The 22,566-nt window shown below is 44.4% G+C and overlaps 1 protein-coding gene across 3 annotated transcripts in view; it reads right to left on the bottom strand.

The window, feature by feature from the left end:
* Positions 1 to 22,566, bottom strand: part of KCNQ2 (potassium voltage-gated channel subfamily Q member 2) — a gene marked incomplete at both ends in the record, with an annotated part of 120,649 nt that overhangs the window by 75,674 nt on the left and 22,409 nt on the right. For all 3 annotated transcript variants that reach the window (XM_081323740.1, XM_081323741.1, XM_081323739.1), the window contains one exon: positions 273 to 363. In XM_081323740.1, coding sequence (XP_081179866.1) covers positions 273 to 363 — 91 coding nt within the window. The remainder of the gene's footprint in view (positions 1 to 272; positions 364 to 22,566) is intronic.

Raw genomic sequence — 22,566 nt, 5'->3', positions numbered from 1 at the left:
CTCTTCTGTTCTGTTCTGTTCTATTTTATTCCATTCCGTTCCATTTTCTATTCTATTCTATTCTATTCTATTCTATTCTGTTCTGTTCTGTTCTGTTCTGTTCTGTTCTATTTTATTCCATTCCATTCCGTTCCATATATTCTATTCCATTCCATTCCATTCCGTTCTGTTCTATTCTATTCTATTTTGTTCCGTCCCGTTCCATTCTTATTCACCAAATGAATAGCTCCCCTTCCTGGATTTTGGTCTTAGACGTTTGGCCTCCCACTTACCAGGCTGTAAAGGGCCCATTCAGAACTCTCTTCATAATCATCAATGGTGGAAAAGACAGAGAGGACTAAGCAGGAGAAAACTAGCAGGAAACTGGACGGCAGAGAAACAAAATAAAACAGAAAGAGAAGGAAAAAAAAACATTAATTCAGCCGGTGGCAGACTTGTTGGGTTCTATTTTTCTTCCAGGCCACAAATGACAGGTTTGCTTCATATAAGCTGCTTAATATGATTAAAGAGTTAATACGTATTCACACACAATATTGGAAACCAAAACTTTGGGTTGGCATTTTGGACCAAGACACACACACACACACACACACACACACACACACACACACACACACACAAAACCAACTAACCAAGCTTAGCATTTGGTATAAATGGAGTATTTATTTCAACTACCTTCAAGATGGTGGAGCCAAGATGGTGGAGAGGCAGCAAAGGCTGTAAAGAGCTCCTCCAAAAGTAAAAGTTCTATTTTATTTTACTTTATTTTTATTTTAACTTTTTAACCTCTTTTAATATTGTATTTTAACCTACCTCTTTTAAACTTTTTAAACCCATTTTTAACCCATTTCAACCTTTTAAACCATAGTTTTAAACTTATTTAAACCTTCAAGGTAGACCAGAGTAGGAAACTGGTGCTGCATGCTAACACTACTTTTATTATTAGGCTACAGAGAGTCCTCAACTTACAACAGTTCATTTAGTGACCATTTGTACTTGCAATGGTCACAGAAGAAAGTGACTTATGATCATTTTACACACTTATGACCTTTGCAGCGATCGGGTGATCAAAATTCACATGCTTGGCAACTGAGTCACATTTATGACAGCCGCAGTGTTGTCCCGGGGTCACACGATCCCCTTTTGCCACCTTCCGACAAGCAAAGTCAATGGGGAAGCCAGATTCACTTAACAGCCGCGTGTGTCTAACTTTATAACTGCAGTGATTCACTTAATAACTGCAGCCAGAAAGGTTGTAAAATGGAGCAAAACTCACTGAACAACTGTCTCGCTTAGCAACAGAAATGTTGGGCTTAATTGGGGTCATAAGTCAAGGACTATCTGTATAGTAACAAAACAGCCCAAGCCTGAACGCACGTTCCCCCTCACGCCCTTTATATTCATGAGAACTAGTGAGGGTTTTGACTGAGACACTAACTCCAATTACGTTTCTACTGTAGACTTAGCTTTCTTTTATCTAGCTCAGGGGCCTTCAAACATGGCCCTTTTATGACTTGTGGACTTCAACTCCCAGAATTCCTCTGCCAGGCACGCTGGCTGAGGAATTCTGGGAGTTGAAGTCCACAGGTCATAAAAGGGCCATGTTTGAAGGCCCTTGGTCTAACTGTTCTCTCCATTGCAGATCTTCCTCTTCCTCCTCCTCCTCCTCCCTGCTCCTCCTCCTCCTCCCCACCTTATGTTTTAGCTCAGAATTCCCCAACTTTTCCGGTTTTGTGGACCGGCAAAGGGGTGGGGAAAGAGAGGGTGGTTCTGCATGAGCAGGGAGGCAAATGAGCCTGCAGACTAATTTGTCTGAGTGGCGGGCACACGTATGAGCGGCGGGCACAAGTGGGGATCTGGGTGCGTGATCGCCCACCACTTCAGGTGGACCAGTTCTAAACAGCTCACAGACAGTTACTGGGCTGTAGCCCAGGGATTGGGGACCTCTGTCGTAGCTGACCTGGCTAGGTGTACTACATGATCCCAGCCATTTCTTGTCCAAATTTTAGCTCCAGATTAAATATGACATGCAGCCCAGATTGAGAAGTAATGAAAACAACTCCTGGGCAAAGGAGATGGAGTTATGTCATGTTTGCATCCATGAGGGAGACAATTTGGCTTAGCGGTTAAGATGCTGGCCTAGAAACCAGCAGACAGTGAATTCTAGTCCCATCTTAGACACAAAAGCCAGCTAGGTGACTCTGGGCCAATTACTAGCAGACTATGAGTTCTAATCCTGCCTTAAGCGTGAAAGCCGATTGATTGGTTGATTTCAAGCCAATCGCCAGTTCTACTCTCGCCTTAAGCATGAAAGCCAGCTGGGTGACTGTGGGCCAATCACCAGGAGACTCTGACTTCTAGTCCCACCTTAGGGACAAAACAAGCTGAGTGACTTTGGGCCAGTCACTTTCTCTCAGCCCTAGAAATGAGGCAATGGCAAACCCCTTCTAAAAAAAACCTTGCCAAGAAAACGTCAGGTTCCTTTCCAAGCAATTTCTGAGAATCAGGCACAACTGAATGGAAGCGCGGGAAAACAACACACACACAGAGTATGCTGTATAAACACACATACATTCCTGTATACTTCCCTACTTCAGAAAAAGACATAAATATAAATACACAAAGGGGAGGTGTGCTATCTATGGCAAGGGAGGTGTTAAGTGAATGCATCCGTGCACACACAAAGAAACAACTGGAGCTGTGCAAGACATCCCAATTTCTAAACATTGCAGCTCAGAAGATTCAAAATACCCTTTCCATCTCAGATGTTTTGCACTTAAAATACTGCAGGGAGGTCAAAAGTATTCTTCTGACTCTTCAACTGGGAGATGAAATGGAACATCGGCGCTCAACACATTCTGGATTTCACAGGTTTTATGGACCCCCAGACACAAGCGTTGAAAGCCTGATCAGCTGTCTGTTTCCCAAAAACTTGCTCCCTGGATGATGCTACTATTCTCCTAGGCCAGGGGTAGGAAACCTTGGCTCTTTGATGACTCATGGACTTCAACTCCCAGAATTCCTGAGCCAGCATGGCTCAGCTTGGAAACCTCTCCCTTTTCCCTCAGCCTGGCTGGCTCAGGAATTCTGGGAGTTGAAGTCCACGAGTCATAAAGCAGCCTAGGCCTAGGCCAGGGGTAGGCAACCTCGGCCCTTTTATGACTCATGGACTTCAACTCCCAGAATTCCTGAGCCAGCATGGCTCAGTATGGAAACCTCTCCCTTTTACCTCAGCCTAGCTGGGTCAGGAATTCTGGGAGTTGAAGTCCACGAGTCATCAAAGAGCCAAGGTTGCCTACCCCCTGGTCTAGGCTGCCTTTCCAAGATGGATGTGCTCATTACAGTTCCCATCGCTGTAAATAAGACATGGCCAGGCTACCTCGGAATGATTGCAGCTCATCAGCGGTTTTCATATGCTTCAGAAGAGGATCAGGGAAAAAAAAACACTTTCACCAGAGCAAACATGGAAGCAATGTTCTTTTATCTATGACACAACAAGATTTCCAGCAACTGGTTGCCCGGCTATTATGAAACCACCCTTGCTTTTCCAAAAGTGACATCAACAACCAGCAGAATGAGTCAAGCAAGCAAGCAGAAGAAGCCACAAGACATGGCACCTTCTGTGCAGAAAACATGAAAACCTCAGCCTATGCAAACCGCATTAAAGCATTTGTCTGGCTTGGAACAGCATCACTGCTAATTCACCTTCGAATATTGATGAGATTCTCGACGTGTGTGCGATTGGCGCCCTAATAATTTGAAGGTGATTTTTTTTAAAAAAAATTACCTCCAAAAAGGAATGTCTAGGGAGATTCACAGTCATCTAGGTCATGGTTGTCCCAAAGGTGGTTTTTCAAGAGACAGCTGGACTTTTTTGTTCAATTTTGAATTTTGAACAGACCTCTCTCAACAGAGGGGGAGGGATACGACATCATCCATCTCCAGTCTACAACACGGTCCTTTCAGCAGTTCCAGGAAGGCTCCACACCCATTTGCACCACTCAGGTGACCTTGAGGACACACAGAAGGACTTCCAGGTGGCCTCAACGACTCTCTGAAAGGATGCAAATGACGAGCTGTCTGCAAGGAGTATAAATCCTTCCATCGTCCACCATCCAGTCAGAGCTGGAGAAGCTTCTAGGATGAGAAGCAAAACGTCTTCAAGGAGGAAAAAAAAAGAAAGTCCAGTTGTCTCCTGAAAAAGCACCTTTGGGATTCTAAAGAGGAAACTAACCATCACACAGCGGAGCATTTACAGAACAACAGAGTTAGAAGGGACCTTGGAGGTCTTCTAGTCTAACCCCCTGCTCGAACAGGAAGCCCTACCAGGGGTAGGCAACCTTGGCTCTTTTATGACTCATGGACTTCAACTCCCAGAATTCCTGAGCCAGCCATGCTGAGGGGAAAGGGAGAGTTTCCAAGCTGAGCCAAGCTAGCTCAGGAATTCTGGGAGTTGAAGTCCACGAGTCACAAAAGAGCCAAGATTGCCTACCCCTGCATACCATTCCAGACAAATGGCGGTCCAGTCTCTTCTTAATACTTTAAAAGTGTATTGCAGTTCACGAGTATTCTTGCCCTGCTTATGTCACTGTTTCTTAAGTCCACACACTTACAACCATTGCATCATCCCCCAAGGTCATGTGATCCAACTTTAAAAATTTTAAATTAAAATATGGTCCCCCCAAGATGCCCACAGCAGCCCACGAAATCAAAATTATTTGCTAGCTATTGAAAATATTTGCAAAATTCAAAACGTCACTCTCCATTATTATTTTTATTTGTTCAAAAATAAGGCCTTTCATATTTTATTTATGTTAATATCTAATGGGTTTAGTGTTGCTATTATTATATGGTTCAGTAAATACAGATAGTCCTTGACTTGCAACTATTTGTTCAGGGACTGTTCAAAATTATGGTGGCGCTGGATAAAGGGACCTATGGCCTGCAACCTAATAACTACACTACTATAATTCCCAGGGTCTCCTCCACCCACTGAGGCACTGAGCTAAGCAGTTTGACTTCCAATTTGACTTCGAATGTAGAGGTTGAAAGCCTGCAAGCAAGGAAGGAAAAGGAATCTATTGCTCTTTATAATCTGTGATCCGATAGCTGCATCTCAAAAGAGATACCGTAGATCTCAAGGAGATTTTTAAAAAGGCAAGGAAAGCCTTTAGGAGACTAAAGCATCTTCTCCATGTACCTCTGAGGCGTTTTGCAAAGCTTCGAGCAAAGATAGAGACAGGATAGAATGTTTTGAATTTCTTTTTCCCAGGCTATTTGCAGAACCAAGGGAGACTACGTGATAAATTAGCAATGACCATCTGCTGACTGATGGATGTAGACATTCCTTCATATCTCTCAGCCTCAGAGCAGTTCCTCAAAATGAGAATTTTGCTTAGAATGAATCATTTTGGGTTTCGGGAAGATGGCAAAGGACCCGAGAGGGGAGAGATTTGGAAATGCATTGTGGTGTTCAGCATTCTACCCAAAATGATGCACTGGATCAGGGATATCCAAACATGGCAACTTTAAGACAGAAGGAATTCTGGGAGTTGAAGTCCACAAATCTTAAAGTTGCCAAAGTTGAACACTCCTGGACTAGATTGATCTCTGGCCTACCTCACAGGGGTCTTTCTTTCCTTGGAGGTAGGCCAAAAATCAATCTAGTCCATCATTTGGGGTCAAATCTGGGCAGCCCAATATATTTGCAAAACGTCCTTTCAGTTTGATTAATTCTGAAGAGTTTAAAGAGGGTTAATGTTGTTATTTAAAAACAGGGATTCCTCAATATATGACTGTAAAGAAACCTGCCCATTATGTTCAGATGTCATAACAGTTATAAAATGGGTCAGTTATGTAACCGATCTGATTTTACGAACTTTCTTGCCGCAGTCGGTAAGCAAACACAGTTGTAAAGTGATTCAATAGTTAACTATGGTTGCGGTTTTGCCACACGCTGGACGTGTTAACCATTTTCAGCAAAACCACCATGCAATGCAGTCACATGACCACAAAATGCTGCAAATCTTTGTACATGTTCTGAGCATCAGAGCTTCAAATTCAAGACCTCCTTTTTCAGGTCAATCGTAACTTCAAACGGTCACTAAACAACCGCTTATAAGTCGAGAACTACCTGTATGGCTTTAATACCATTAATCAGTTTGCTGTCCAAGATTCCCAAATGCCATTACTTTTTGGTGAGAAGGTTGCCATGAGTAAAAGCATTATTTGATTAACAAAAAAAAAACAACCCAAAAAATCTGGCCACCACGTCCCTGTCTGAAGAACAGGACACTCCTCGGAGGCGATCTGAAAACCAGAAGATCGTATGAATCAGCAAAAGGAAAAAAAAAACGCAGATTCCACAGCAGAAATATCGTAAAAGGGAGCATGAAAGCTTCCAAGATTTAGTGCTTTTTCATCTAAAGCGGTTGCGCCATCAAATACGTGACCGTTCGGGTTAGCATCAGCTGGAATGCTGACACAGTGATGAACTGCAGAAAAATCATCAAAAATATTTGGCTCCGGAAAGACAGTTCAAGGCAATAAAACAAACAAAATTGTCATTTATGGCACACTTGGGGGAAAAAAATCTGCTTAAATCTCCCCAGTGTCCCATTAATTGTATTCCAGACACAATCAAATATCAATAATTCGTCCTTTACTTGAAAACTATTAAAAGGAGGCCTTTTATTTCACCTTTTTTCATTTGTTTGTTTGTGGAACACCTGGTCCCGATCTGGGATCCTGTTCTGCCTTTTGCAAAATCATTACAGCGATTATTCAGGCTTATAATTCCCCAAAAGACTAGGTTATAAATTGGCTTCTCTTAAGTTAATCCAGGAGCGGAGCAACCTAGAACTAAAGAGAAATTTCCTGACAGTGAGGACAATTAATCAGTGGAACAACCTGCCTCCGGAAGTTGTGGGTGCTGCCACGCTGGAGACTTTTAAGAAAAGATTGGATAAGCATTTGTCTGAAATGGCATCACGTATTGTCCAACAAGTTCCATCTCTTTTGATGGGGGGGAGGTATTGCCCCCCCTCAGAAAGGGCCCGCAACTTGGGTGTCCTCCTGGATTCACGGCTTAATTTGGAAGATCATCTAACGGCTGTGACCAGGGGGGCCTTCGCACAGGTTCACCTAGTGCTCCAGTTACGCCCCTTTTTGGACCGAGATGCCCTATGCACGGTTACCCACGCCCTCGTCACTTCTCACCTGGATTACTGCAATGCTCTTTACATGGGGCTGCCCTTGAAGAGCACCTGGAGGCTTCAACTGGTGCAAAATGCGGCCGCCCGGGTGCTTATGGGAGTATCTCGGTACTACCATGTTACACAACTCCTGCGCAAGCTGCATTGGCTTCCAGTTGCCCTCCGGGTGCGATTCGAGGTGCTGGTAATAACCTTTAAAGCCCTGCATGGCTTAGGCCCGGGGTACTTGCGAGACCACCTGCTGCCAATGTCTACCTCCCATCGCCCAGTTCGCTCCCACAGAGGCGGCCTCCTCAGGGTGCCGTCGGCCAGGCAATGCCGGCTGGCGACCCCCAGGGGGAGAGCCTTCTCTGTGGGTGCGCCGACCCTCTGGAATGAGTTGCCTCCAGAGCTGCGGATGGCCCCTGACCTTCGGTCCTTCCGCCGTGACCTGAAGACGTGGTTGTTCCAACAAGCAGGCCTGGACTGACTATGATTTTTAATTAGGCTTTTTATTGGGTTAAATTGTTCTGTAATTTTGCCTTTATTGTTTAATTCTCTTTTAATTTTTTTACTCTATGTTTTTTAAAAATTTTATTGTTGTGAGCCGCCCTGAGTCCTCAGGGAGAAGGGCGGCATATAAATTTAATAAAATGAAATGAATGAAATGGTCTAGGGTTTCCTGCCTGAGCAGGGGGTTGGACTAGAAGACCTCCAAGGTCCCTTCCAACTCTGTTATTGTATTGTATTGTAAGTTTCTTCATGGGTATTAAAATGACCAACAACAAAGGTACTTCAGTATTAAAGTTCTTAGAGGCCACTGCAGAAATTTACAGAGATTCCAGAACACAGAATATAAAATAACAAGAGCTGGAAGGGACCTTGGAGGTCTTCTAATCCAGAGGTCCCCAACCTTTTGGGTACCAGGGACCAGTTCCGTGGAGAGAGGTTTCTCCATGGTCCGAAGGGAGTGTTTTTTTAAAAAAAAATCCCATTTATATCCCGCCCTTCTCCGAAGACTCAGGGCGGCTTACAATCTAAAGCACAAATCAATGTGCTTAGCAATAGCCTTCATTCTATGTATATGCCTGCTTATTAGGGCTTCCGGGGGGCCCCCAGCGGCATTATGACAAAGTCAGCTTATTGCCCCCAACAATCTGGGTTTTGTGTGCTGCCTACATCTCACGGATGGGGCTTTGCTTGTTTGGGCAGACCGGTTGCTGGCATGCCGCAGCCCGGTACTAGTCCACGGACTAGGTGTTAGGGACTCCTGTTCTAATCCAAACCCCAGCTCAAGCAGAAGACCCTACACCATTCCAGACAAATGGTCGTCCAATCGCTTCTTGAAATCCTCCAGTGTTGGAGCACCCACAACTTCCGGAAGCAAGCTGTTCCTTTGATTAATTGTTCCCACTGTCCGGAAATTTTTTCCGTGGTTCTAGGTTGCTTCTCTCCTTGATAAGTTTCCAACTGCTACTTTTTGTCTGGACCTCAGGTGCTTTGGAGAATAGGCTGTACCCCTCTTCTTTGTGACGGAGGGAAGTGAATTGTGTTTAATACGATGTGTTCAGGGGAGGAGAATTCAGATTTTGGCATCCATCCATGAGTGACGACGCTTTGTTCTCATTATTATAGACTTTTTAGAATAAACCATGCCTGAAGATTCTTTGAAGTGTTTCATTAGCCGGAACCATGACACCTTCATTGGACTAGACATGCCCAGTTCCTGCAACCATTCTTAGTATGTTTGAGCTTCCAGTCCCCTAATCACCTTTGTTGCTCTTCACTGTACGCTGGTCTTCTCTAGTGTGCCTGGCTGAGGAATTCTGGGAGATGAAGTCCATGAGTCATAAAAGAGCCGAGTTTGAAGACCCCTGTTCTAGAGTCTCAACATCTTATTATAGCCTACTTTGTGAGTTAAGATTATCAGAGCCAGTTTGGACTAGTGGTGAAGGCACCAGAATAGAAACATCAGAGACTATGAGTTCAAGTCCAACCTTGTCATGAAAGCTAGCTGGGTGATTTGGGGGCAGTTCCCTCTCTCTCAGCCCAACCCACATCACAGGGTTGTTGTTGTGGGGAAAATAGGAGGAGATGTGTTGGATATATGAACCCAATTTATGCAGTTAAAGAATGGCCACGCAAGCATGCTGGAAAGGCTAGAAAAAGCTGAATTATAAAGTACCTTTCAACAGATATTTTATTTTTGCATGGAATAATTGTACCAAAAACAGGCACTAATTTCAGATATTAAAAATGTAATAGTTATTAATCAAGGACACACATTACACTGCTTCACTTTTTTGGAGCAGTAGCTGTTTGTGAAGATCACACTCCAGTCTGCGTCTGATAGACTGGACAGCCATCTGCCCTTAAGACACTCACTGCAAGATTCTCTGCAGCTTTTTAATAACCCAGAAGTTGGAGCAGGGGTTTTAATGAAGTTATTATTCCACTTCAAAACATCACGGAAATTGTGTGAAGAATTAGATCATCTTAAGAAGTGAGAAACAGAAGCTGGCAAGAAGTGACAGTATCTGGGTTCGCCTTCAAAGACTCCACTTTGAAGCATCACATCTGGCGTTTTCGGGATGGCCAAAGATAAAGCAGATCTGCAAAGCATTTTATCTAAGATTCAAGTTACCCGGCTGAAGGACAAAGAGAAATAATAATAAAAAAAATAGTTGAGAAAGGTTCACATAATTCGTTTAGCCCAAGAAAAGACATCTGCATTTGTACAACATGCAAAGTCTATTTGCTGTTAAACCTTGGTGTGCTTTTTCATAGTTTATAGACATTTAGCCATGCACTTTGGAATGAACGCCCTTCAAATGGTGCGGGAGCGTGAACCGATTTCCAGAAAACATTGCAGACTACAGGAGCCATTTGCACTTCACTTTGAGATGCAGACAACACAGACTCACCCCCAACAGCCTGCGCCTGTCTTCAGCGGTGAAGGGACCCAAGGCAGAAGAACATCCTGCAGCCAAGAAGGCTCCACACACATTTGAACTACTCAGGTGATCCTGAGGACACAGATAAACCTCCAAGTGGCCTCAATAGCTCTCTAAAAGAAGGCAAATGACCAGCTGTCTGCAAGGAGTATAAATCCTTCCAATCCCCAACATCCAGTCAGAGCTGAAGAAGCTTCTTAAATGACAAGCGAAACATCTTCAAAGAAAAACAAGATAGTCCAGTTGCTTCTTGAAAAATCACCTTTGGGACAACCGTGACCTGGATGACTGAGAATCTCCACAGCTATTTAGCTATCCATTGCCACAATAAAAAAAAGGATGGGGTTTCAATTACAAAACCACAGCCTCCATCTTGACTTTTTTGACTCTCACGGATGCCTCTAACTGCACAACTTATCAGCAAATCATTTTAAAACATGTACCAATAGATAGATGGATGGATGGATAGTTACTATAGATGATAGATAGATGATAGATAGATAGATAGATAGATAGATAGATAGATAGATAGATAGATAGATAGATAGATCAGGGCTTTTCAACCTTTTCACCCATTGTACCACTTTTAGGATATGGCAACATCCGAGTACCACCAGGTATCTAGCAAGGTGTCAAAAACCTGACCAAAAAAAACAAAAAGGAAAAAAGTGATGAAGTACAGGTAGTCCTCGACTTACAACAGTTCACTTAGTGACTGTTCGAAGTTACAATGGCACTGAAAAAAGTGCCCCCCACAAGCCACAGCCAAGCAAGACACTGTTGTGATTCAGGGTCAGCCTATGGGTTCGGCAGTTGGGTCGGACGATTCAGAGGAGGAGGAGGGGGGTGTTGGAGAGCCTGCAGAGGACAGCTCTGTGGCTTCGCAGAGCCCTCAGCCAGGCCCCTCTCATCTGGTCACTACGCAGACCCAGCTGTGTGAGCCTGACAGCGTGGATGAAGATGACCCACAGCTGGCCCTGTTCAAGGACGCCCGACGCAGGAGGCAGTCAATCAGGAGTAAACAGAGGAAGGCAATGGGGCACCTCGGAAGGAGGCAGAGAGAAGCCACGCCCTGAACTGTTTAAAAGGGGAATGCGTGGGAGGGCTGGTTTGCTGAAGGCAACCATTTGAATAGCTCCTGTTTCATGGTTCGTGTTTTTGTTTTGCTCTGTTTGCTCTGTTTTGTGTCAATAAATTTGGCAGGCTTAGTTCCAGCCTCTTGCCTTTTTGTAAAGGGGTTGTCCCTGCCTTTTCTGCAGGGCCGGTAGTAGGCTGGTACAGAACAGAAACCTGCCTGCCTGCCCGGCGGCGCTCTTCCTCCTGTCCGAGGTTTTCATTGTTGTGGGCATTTCTGTTGAGGATTGGCAGCGGGGGTGGGGTGGGGAGTGTTTGGTTTTTATCCCCCCCTGAGTGGTTGCAGCAGGTTTTGGTCACTTCACATGACCCTGGGACACTGTGACCGTCATAAATATGAATCAGTTGCCAAGCATCTGAATCACAAGACCCTGGAGATGCTGCAACATTCCAGCTGATCGGTGCTTCTTCTGGGCTCAGCAGAAGCACCAGGATCAGCACTGAGCTCCAGCTGGAGCCTGGCGCTGATCCTGGCACTTCTGCTGAGTCCTGACAGCCCTGCAGCTCCAGCCATCTCTCACTCAGGCTTGTGCGGTGCTGCCACAGGTTCAGCTCATTCCCCTCTCCCGCTACCACTTTTGTAGGATGGTCGTGTACCACCTGCCAGGTGCCAATGTACCACAGGTGGTACCTGTACCACTGGTTGAAAAGCCCTGAGATAGATAGACACAGATTTGAGTTGCAATGACCCGGTCTCTCCTCAGGTCATGTGACTGTGACTTATGATTTTTGTTTTGTTTTTTTACTAGAAACCAGTATTTACTTCCAGTTTTTGGCAAAAAAAAAGCCCATTGTGGATGTTGGATTCAGTTAATGACCGCCACAAAAAAGGTAATAAAATTGGGGAGAATCACATCATGACCCATTTAACAACTGGCATGACTTACAACTGTGATTTCAGATTCCATTACAATCATAAATCAAGGATGATACACACAGAGAGAGAGAGAGAGAGAAGAGCACACACACACACACACACACACACATATATATATATGTATAAAAATATATTGATAATTATATATGTGGGTTTACCCCCAAATATATAATTTGTAATATACTGTACATGAGACTCTAGAAAGAACCGAATTTGTTTCTTATTCTTTTAGAGGAAACAATGAATATAAATAAACATTTTAATATTTCCTTCCCACACCCCAAAGGATTGTTGACGCCTCTGGGGAGGCCACTGCGGCAGACAAACAAGTTGCTCGAGAAGAAGAATAAATTGTTATTTTGTTTTAGGCTCTGAATCAGCAACGCAGGAATACATCAAGTGCAGATGTGCTTCTGGTTACATCTGGCTCGGGAAATTTGAAGATAAGCAACTCCAAAATCTGCCAGTCAGCATCGGGCAAGCATGGGCATCCATAGAGGGACAAGTGATAAAAATGCATGCCAGCATCCTAGGCCAGGGGCAGGCAACCTTGGCTCTTTTATGACTCGTGGACTTCAACTCCCAGAATTCCTGAGCCAGCGTGGGGGAACTATGGCCCCTTCATGACTCGTGGACTTCAACTCCCAGAATTCCTGAGCCAGCATGGGGGAACTATGGCCCCCTCATGACTGGTGGACTTCAACTCCCAGAATTCCTGAGCCAGCATGGGGCAACTATGGCCCCTTCATGACTCGAGGACTTCAACTCCCAGAATTCCTGAGCCAGCATGGGGGAACTATGGCCCCCTCTTGACCCGCGGACTTCAACTCCCAGAATTCCTGAGCCAGCGTGGGGGAACTATGGCCCCTTCATGACTCGTGGACTTCAACTCCCAGAATTCCTGAGCCAGCATGGCTCAGCTTGGAAACCTCTCCCTTTCCCCTCAGCATGGCTGGCTCAGGAATTCTGGGAGTTGAAGTCCACGAGTCCTAAAAGAGCCAAGGTTGCCGACCCCTGGTCTAGGACAACTCTACTTTTTATATTCTTGAATGCAACTCACAATAGCTACCCTCCAAGCTAGAACAAACTAGGAAACCAAAGCCTAAAGCTAAAGCTAATTTTCTTTCTTTCATTCATTCACTCAGTCATAAATTCCTTCTCACTTTCAATTTTTATCCCGCCTTTTATTATTTTTATAAATAACTCAAGGCACAGAGCAAGTCAAATATTCCTTCTTCCTCGTATTTTCCCCACAACAATCCTGAGGGGTGGTTTGGACTGAAAGAGACTTGACTGGCCAGAAGCCACCCAACTGACTTTTAAGCCTAAGGCGGGACTAGAACTCACAGCCAGCTGGTGGTTAGCCCACAATCACCCAGTCAGCTCTGATGCCTAAGGCAGGACTAGATCTCCATTTTCCTGGTGATTGGCCCAAAGTCATTCAACTACCTTTCATGTCTAAGGTGGGACTAGAACTCATAGTTCTATGTTATGCTTTTAATTTTCCCTGTAAACCGCCCTGAGTTGTACGGGAATAGGGCAGTATATAAATTTAATAAAATAAAAAATAAAAATAAATAAATAGTCTCCTTGTGATTGGCCCTAAATCATCCAGCCAGCTTTTGTGCCTAAGGCAAGACTAGAATTCATAATTTCCTGGTGACTGACCCAAAATCACGCAGCTGGCTTTCATGCCTAAGGCAGGACTAGAACTCACAGTCTCTGGGTGATTGTCCCAAAGTCACCCAGGTGGCTTTCGTGCCTAAGTAAGGACTAGAATTCACAATCTCCTGGTGTTTGGCCCAATGTTATCCAGCTGGCTTTCGTGACTAAGGCAGGACTAGAACTCACAATTTCCTGGTGACTAACCCAAAATCACCCAGCCGGCTTTCATGCCTAAGGCAGGACTAGAACTCACAGTCTCTGGGTGATTGGCCCAAAGTCACCCAGCTGGCTTTCGTGACTAAGGCAGGACTAGAACTCACAATTTCCTGGTGACTAACCCAAAATCACCCAGCCGGCTTTCATGCCTAAGGCGGGACTAGAACTCACAGTCTCCGGGTGATTGGCCCAAAGTCACCCAGGTGGCTTTCGTGCCTAAGGAAGGACTAGAATTCACAATTTCCTGGTGGCTAACCCAAAATCACCCAGCCGGCTTTCATGCCTAAGGCGGGACTAGAACTCACAGTCTCCGGGTGATTGGCCCAAAGGTCAACTCTGTGCAAATACAAGAGAAGAAAGCAAACGTTTGTCTTCTCTCCCTAAGGGAACGTTGTGATGGAAAAGCAAAACCCCACAGACGGTGATGAAAGATTTTTGACTGTAGGGATTAGTCATGCTAGAGATCTCACCTGGGAATTTCAAACCTGTTTACTCACAGAAGAGGGGGGGAAATGAAGACAAATGGTGGGGTCTACAAACCATCCTCCACCTCCACATTGGATACACATCTTTCCCCCCCCCCCCCCGAGTGAATTGCCCACCAGCAACTGGCTAAGCAGGTCTTCCAATTGAATGGAGAAACAGCTAATGGCTCCCTCCGTGGACTAAAATTGAAGACACCAGCCTTCCTCAACCAGAAACTGTTGGAACTGCAGCCCAGCTGATGCCCCCGAGGGTGGTCGGTTGTAATTATTATTATTTTATTTATATCCTGTGTTTATTGCTTTTATTTTTTTTTTAAAAAAGCACTCAAGGCAGCAAACATATCTAATTCTATATTCCTTCCTCCTCCTATTTTCACCACCACGACAACCCTGTTAAGTGGGTTGGGCTGAGAGATTGTGTCATCCACCTGGCTTCATGCTTAAGGCAGAATTAGAACTCGCCACCTCCTGGTGATTGGTCCAGAGTCACCCAATCGGTTTTCCCACCTAAGGCGGGACTAGAATAAACAGTATCCTGATGATCGGTCCAAAGTCACCCAGCCAGCTTTCATGCCTAAGGTGGAACTAGAACTCACCGTCTCCCAGCGACTAGCCCAAAGTGGCCACCCAACTTTCAGGCCTAAGGCGGGACTGGAACTCACCATCTCCTGGTGATTGGCCTAAAGTCACCCAACCAGCTTTCATGCCTAAGGCAGGACTAAAACTCACTGTCTCCTGGTGATTGGCACCTCACATCACCACAGGGACACCATGCCAGTCATAAAAGCAAGGGCTAATTCATAAGTCTTTTTTTCCCCAATCAAATTGTAATTTCAAATGGTCATTTAATGAGTGGTCATAATTCAAGGACTATAGTGACACTTTTGAATTTTGGTGCTGCAGAAGACTCCTGAGCAGGGGTCTTCAAACTTGGCCCTTTTATGACTTGTGGACTTCAACTCCCAGAATTCCTCAGCCAGGCACGCGTGACACACGCCTGGCTGAGGAATTCTGGGAGTTGAAGTCCACAAGTCATAAAAGGGCCAAGTTTGAAGACCCCTGTTCCTGAGAATACCATGGGGAGGGGGGGGGGAAATAGCTGCTCAAACAAAGCAACTCAAGAGTTCTCACTCAAGGTGCAAATGATCAGGATCAAATTACCCTACCATAGATATAGACAGTTCAGGTAGTCCTCAACTTATGACCACAACTGCATCCCAAAATTTCTGTCGCAAAGCGAGACAGTTGTTAAGTCAGTTTTGACCCATTTTACGACTTTTCTTGCCAGCCTTTTAAGTGAATCCCCATCGCTGTTAAGTTAGTAACACGGTTGCTAAGTGAATCTGGCTTCCCCATTGAGTTTGCTTTTCAGAAGATGATCACACGGCCCCGTCATATGTATGAGCCAGTTGCCAAGCTCATTCTGATCACATGACCGTGGCTGCAAGTGTTCTAAGTGTGAAAATCCATCGTAAGTCGCTTTTTCCAGCGTCGTTGCCACTTTGAACAGTCACTAAATGAGTGGTTTTAAGAGGAGGACTGCACGCATAATTCACACAGTACAAAACCCAAAGAGCTCGTGTGGATTGAGACGTCTGCGTAAAAATAGTGAGAACGATGGATCATTCATTTCGTGACATCATTTGCAAGAGGGCGCTTCACGGGTGCGATGTTACCCTCCCTCTCTTTATTGGATGAGTCCGGACAGCCATCTGCCAGAGGGATGTGCCAATTCCTCTGCTAAAATCTTGGAACTATATGCATTTTGCATTAGAGGCGGGAGGAAAGATGTTTTCCTTTTACGCCAACGGCAACAGAATATAATAAAATGGTGTTTGACTAGTCAAACCACCACAAAGCTGCACTTCAGCAACAGGAACAAAGGAGAAATTCAGAACTCTTGAAAGCCGCAATTAATCACCCGGGCTCGTCGGCTGATTTATTAAATTCGAGCGAAAATAAAATGTCTTTGCAAACCTCTAATGTATTGCAGATTCAGGAGCACCTGCTTCTGTTTCATAATATTTGCTCCCCTCTCGCTTTGTCCCTCTCAGCAGTTTATCCCGGCCACATTCTCAGTGGCTACAGGTGGTCCTCGGCTTACAGCCACAGCCCAAAATTTCCATTGCTAAACAGGTTAATAACACGGTTATTAAACGAATCTGTCTTCCCCATTGACTTTGCATGTCAGAAGGTTGCAAAAGGGGACCACGTGACCCCGGGACACTGCAACCGTCATAAATATGAGTCTGAGTTTTGATCACGTGACGATGGAGATGCTGCAATGATTTGTGTGAAAAATGGACATAAATCATTGTTTTCAGTGTCATTATAACTTTCAGTGGTCACTAAATGAATAGTTGCAACTCGGGGACTACCTGTACCAGTTGCTGCCTATTCATAACAGGCCGCTGAAAAAAAACTCAGAAATGATTTTAACTTATCAGGCTGTCAAAAGAGATAGTGGGAGACTGCACTTTCAAACTTGCAAGATTCCGTTTAATGTAGCCTTGCAATAAAGTACAGGTGTGGTCCTCGACTTACAACAATTCATTTAGTGATCATTCGAAGTTATAACAGCACTGAAAAAAGGGACCTATGACCGTTTTCACACTTACAACTGTTGCAGCATCCCCACAGTCATGTGATTTATATTCGGATGTGTGACAACTGACACACACTTATGACGGTTGCAGTGTCAATGGGGAAGCCAGATTCTCTTAACAACCATGATGCTCATTTAGCAACTGCAGAGATTTGGTTAACCAATGGGGCAAGAAAAGTCATAAAATGGGGGCAAGGTTCACTTCACAAATGTCTCAGTTAGCAACGTAAATTTTGGGCTCAATTATGTTGTACATTGAGGACTAGCTGTGGAATCAGCTTATATGGTCATGTTTCCCGTCTGATCCAATTAGGAAGGCTGACACAGCCTGAGATGTGGGATTCATGTTTGGATGGGAATGTGCCTGGACATGCCCTTCCTAAAATCATGTTCTCCCAACGGTGCTTCTTCACGAGGCAACTGGACTTTCTTATTTTTCTTTGAAGACGTTTCGCTTCTCATCCCAGAAGCTTCTTCAGCTCTGACCGGATGGTGGGGGAACGGAAGGATTTATACTCCTTGCAGAAAGCTGGTCATTTGCGTGGTACATGCAGTACAGTGCAGTGAGCCATGTGCAGATCTGTACACTGGGGAAAGAAAACGACCACTTCACAAACGCCTGGCGCAACATAGGAGAACAAACCCATCAGGACAAGAGTCAGCAGTCCATCTGCATTTGAAAGACAAAGGCCGCTCTTTCGAAGACAGCAAAGTCCACATTTTTATTTATTTATTTATTTATTTTAATTCCATTTATATCCCGCCCTTCTCCGAAGACTCAGGGCGGCTTACAAGCTTAGCAGTAGCCTTCATTCTATGTATATGCCTGCTTATTAGGGCTTTCACACACACACCCAAGCGGCATTATTACAAAGTCAGCTTAATTGCCCCCAACAATCTGGGTCCTCATTTTACCTACCTCGGAAGGATGGAAGGCTGAGTCAACCTTGAGCCTGGTGGGACTCGAACCTGCACTAATTGCAGGCAGCTGGTGTTACTTAAGGAGGCATTAGCCCACTGCTCCACCAAGGGACCCTCAGATTAACATTGGACAGAGGGGGCCGCTGGTTTGAAAGAGGGGTCGAAGAGGCCATCTAGGTCAAAACGGAACAGCCCTCTCTCAACGGAGGTGGAGGGATACGACATCAACTATCTCCAGTCTACAACACTGTCCTTTCAGCGGATCCAAGATGGCTCCTCACCCATTTGCACCACTCAGGTGACTTTGAGGACACAGAAAAACCTCCAAGTGTCCTCAACGACCCTCTAAAAGGATGCAAATGACCAGCTGTCTGCAAGGAGTATAAATCCTTCCATTCCCCACCATCCAGTCAGAAGGTTCTTGGTTGAGAATTTGAAAAGAAAAAAAAATCCAGTTGCCTCCTGAAAAAGCTCCTTTGGGGCAACTATGACTGGGATGCATGACAATTTCCATAGATAAAATCATGTTTTCAACCTGAGCGGTTTCCAGATATATGGAGCATCTGTTTAGCCAAAACAGGAGACCGGATGGAGAAAATTAAAGATCTGTAACTGCTGGTAGAAAAATAACGGGTTGTAATGAAGTCTGCTAGGAAAAAAAAAATCAGTGTCTACCAAAGGAAGCAAAACTGTCTGGAAGAGCAAGTCTCCACCCACATGGTTATGGCTGGATATAAACAAAATAAAAAAATAAGCTGAATGCTCTGGGAATCGGCCACTCGCAAAATGAGATCGAGAATGAACGGATGCTGAGAAACATGGTTTGATAAAAATGGGGAAATTGAGCCCCCCCCAAAAAATACAGCTAGTCCTCGACTTACAACACTTTGTTTAGTGACCGTTCGAAGTTACAACGGCACTGGAAAAAAGTGGCTTATGCCCATTTATCACACTTACGACCACGGCAGCATCCCCGTGGTCACGTGATTGAAATTCAGACGATTGGCCACTTGGCTCATATTTATGACGGTCGCCTGTCCCCGATCGTGGGATCTTGTTATGCAGCCTTCTGGCAAGCAAAGTTAATGGGGAAGCCAGATTCATTTAACAACCGTGTTACTAACTGAACAAGTGCGGTGATTCACTTATCCACTGTGACATGAGAGGTCATATAATGGGGCAAAACTCACTTAACAACCATCTGGCTTAGCAGTGGAAATTTGGGGCTGAATTGTGGTCATTTTGATTCACTTTTAGATCTCTCTCTCTCTCTCTCTCTCTCTCTCTCTCTCTCTCTCTCTCTCTCTCTCTCTCTCTCTCTCTCTCTCTCTCTCCATCTATGTATTTCCTACTTTTATTATTTTTCCAAATAACTCAAAATGCAACACACCCTTTTTCTCTTATTTTCTCTTATTTTCCCCACAACAACAATCTTGTGAGGTGGGTTGGACTGAGAGTCACCCAGCCAGCTTTCATGTCTAAGATGGCACTAGAACTCACGGTCTGGGGATTGGCCCAAAGTCCCCCAGCCGGCTTTCATTCCTAAGATGGCACTAGAACTCACGGTCTCCTGGGGATTGGCCCAAAGTCCCCCAGCCGGCTTTCATTCCTAAGATGGCACTAGAACTCACGGTCTCCTGGGGATTGGCCCAAAGTCCCCCAGCCGGCTCTCATTCCTAAGATGGCACTAGAACTCACGGTCTCCTGGGGATTGGCTCAAAGTCCCCCAGACGGCTTTCATTCCTAAGATGGCACTAGAACTCACAGTCTCCTGGGGATTGGCCCAAAGTCCCCCAGCCAGCTTTCATTCCTAAGATGGCACTAGAACTCACGGTCTCCTGGGGATTGGCCCAAAGTCCCCCATCTGGCTTAGCAGTGGAAATTTGGGGCTGAATTGTGGTCATTTTGATTCACTTTTAGATCTCTCTCTCTCTCTCTCTCTCTCTCTCTCTCTCTCTCTCTCTCTCTCTCTCTCTCTCTCTCTCTCTCTCTCTCTCTCTCTCCATCTATGTATTTCCTACTTTTATTATTTTTCCAAATAACTCAAAATGCAACACACCCTTTTTCTCTTATTTTCTCTTATTTTCTCTTATTTTCCCCACAACAACAATCTTGTGAGGTGGGTTGGACTGAGAGTCACCCAGCCAGCTTTCATGTCTAAGATGGCACTAGAACTCACGGTCTGGGGATTGGCCCAAAGTCCCCCAGCCGGCTTTCATTCCTAAGATGGCACTAGAACTCACGGTCTCCTGGGGATTGGCCCAAAGTCCCCCAGCCGGCTTTCATTCCTAAGATGGCACTAGAACTCACGGTCTCCTGGGGATTGGCCCAAAGTCCCCCAGCCGGCTTTCATTCCTAAGATGGCACTAGAACTCACGGTCTCCTGGGGATTGGCTCAAAGTCCCCCAGCCGGCTTTCATTCCTAAGATGGCACTAGAACTCACGGTCTCCTGGGGATTGGCCCAAAGTCCCCCAGCTGGCTTTCATTCCTAAGATGGCACTAGAACTCACAGTCTCTGGCTTTCTAGCCTGGTACCTTAACCACTAGTCCAAATCGGCTCACAACTTCTGTTAAATTAATAACCAAGGAGTGCAGCTTTCAGCTTCAAGAAATTTGCATTATTTTGCTTTTTTTTTTAATTAGCACCCTGATGACCACTTTGAAGCAACGTCAGCTAGCACAAACATCCTACCTCCACTTTGAATCCCAGATTCTAATTTAGACCTAAAAACTGGTGTTGCAAAAAAAAAATATCCCAATCTATTTTTTTTAAAAAAAATTGTTCTTCCCATCCACTTTGTGTAATATTTTTTCAGGTTGCCAAGTGGTTTGGGCAGAGAGCTCCAGGGCCAATGTAGCATCTGAACTCTTAAAATCCAGCCTCTGAGCATTCACAGAATCAAACTACGCTCTGTCTTAATTGTGATAATTTGACAACAGTAAACTTGCGGTGTGCATCCTGGTTGCCAAGGTAACTTTCCAGTCCAATCCGTAGGTCTGCAGCTCTCCCATGCGATGAGAGAAAAGATGAGAATACATTAACATGGCGTTTTCATCTTCAGGTAGTAAGAGAAATCCAAGATATTTATGAACTGTAGAGGTCATAAATGGATTTTAAAATGTCACTAATGTCTCCTCGCAGCAAAAAAAAATCTTTTTTTTTTCAAATGGCTGTAAATATTTCAACTGGACAGGTAGCAATAAAACATGATTTACCCTCCTATTTATGTGCGCACGGTTTTACTTCTCCCTTATTTTCACATTAAGGCAAATCTTTTTCTCTTCATGTTCCCACACCCTCCCAAAGACGGAAGATCTTCAAAGATAGAAACAATCCCACTCATGAAAAGATGTGTAGAAAGAAAAGAAAAGAGACCGGTTGTGTGCACACAATACACACAACTGATGGGTTTGGGTTTTATCACTGTTTTTATGTAATTTATTTGTGATATTGGGCATTATGGTTTAATCTCTTCTTAATTTTTGTATTTCTGTATTTTAGTATTTATTGCCCTGTTCACCGCCCTGAGTCCTTCGGGAGAAGGGCGGTATACAAATTAAATAAAATAAAAAAAATTAAAAAAATTTCAACACATCAGCTACCATTTCCACAAGACATGCAAGGCTTGTTTAGCATTAATCCACCTCTTTAGGTAATCCTCCAATTTCAACCATTTATTTAATGACAGTTCAATGTTACAGCACCACTGAAAAATGTGACTTATGATCATTTTTTAGTTACAAACGTTGCGGCATTCCCCACGGTCACATGAGCAAAATTCGAAGGCTGGGCAACTGGCTTATATTTATGACAGTTGCGGTGTCCTGGGTGATAGAAGTCAAGGAAAGGTCTTCAAAATTTAATATTGAAAGAGAAATTTAAAATTGAAGTGGAAACTTACTGCCTGGACAAACAAGCTTACCAAAAACTATAAGGGCTGGGAAACAGGAAAGGATAGCATAAAGGCAGGATGTAAGATAAATACGTAGGCCAAAATTAGCTGGGTTTTAAGAGTGGGAAAGGAAGAAGACAAGATATAAAAATATCTGTAAGAGGAAAAGGCTAGCTAGGAAAACTTAACTAAACTTGTTCTTAGGAGCCCAGAACTCAAAACCAACAATTGAATATGTCTAATATTTTATATTATTAATCTACATGTGATGTATGATTTAGTAAGTAGCAGGAAATAGGTAGGAGGCTGTCGGAAAGAGTGTAACCTCATAGTACCTCAGCCAGTGGGGAAAGAGGAGGGATGTGGCGGCCAGGACAAGGCTGTATAAAGAAGGGAATATTTTGGGTTGAAACTTTGGAGAGAACCAAGCTTTGATAGCTTCTCTCCCCGCTTATTGCAATAAATGAAACAAAAGGCCTTCACTGTGTCTTGGCTGGTTATTGGTCAGGCAAACTTGCCTTGGTCATGAAGGAAAGTAGTCAGGGGCACATAACACAGAGTCATGTGATCCCCTTTTGCAATCTTCCACGATATTTGTGGCCATTTTGCGACCTTCTGACAA

This window comes from Vipera berus (genome assembly GCF_964194415.1).
Source record: "Vipera berus genome assembly, chromosome: 3".
NCBI lineage: Eukaryota > Metazoa > Chordata > Lepidosauria > Squamata > Viperidae > Vipera > Vipera berus.
Note: the sequence above shows the minus strand (reverse complement) of the source record. Positions and strands in the feature narration are given on the sequence as shown.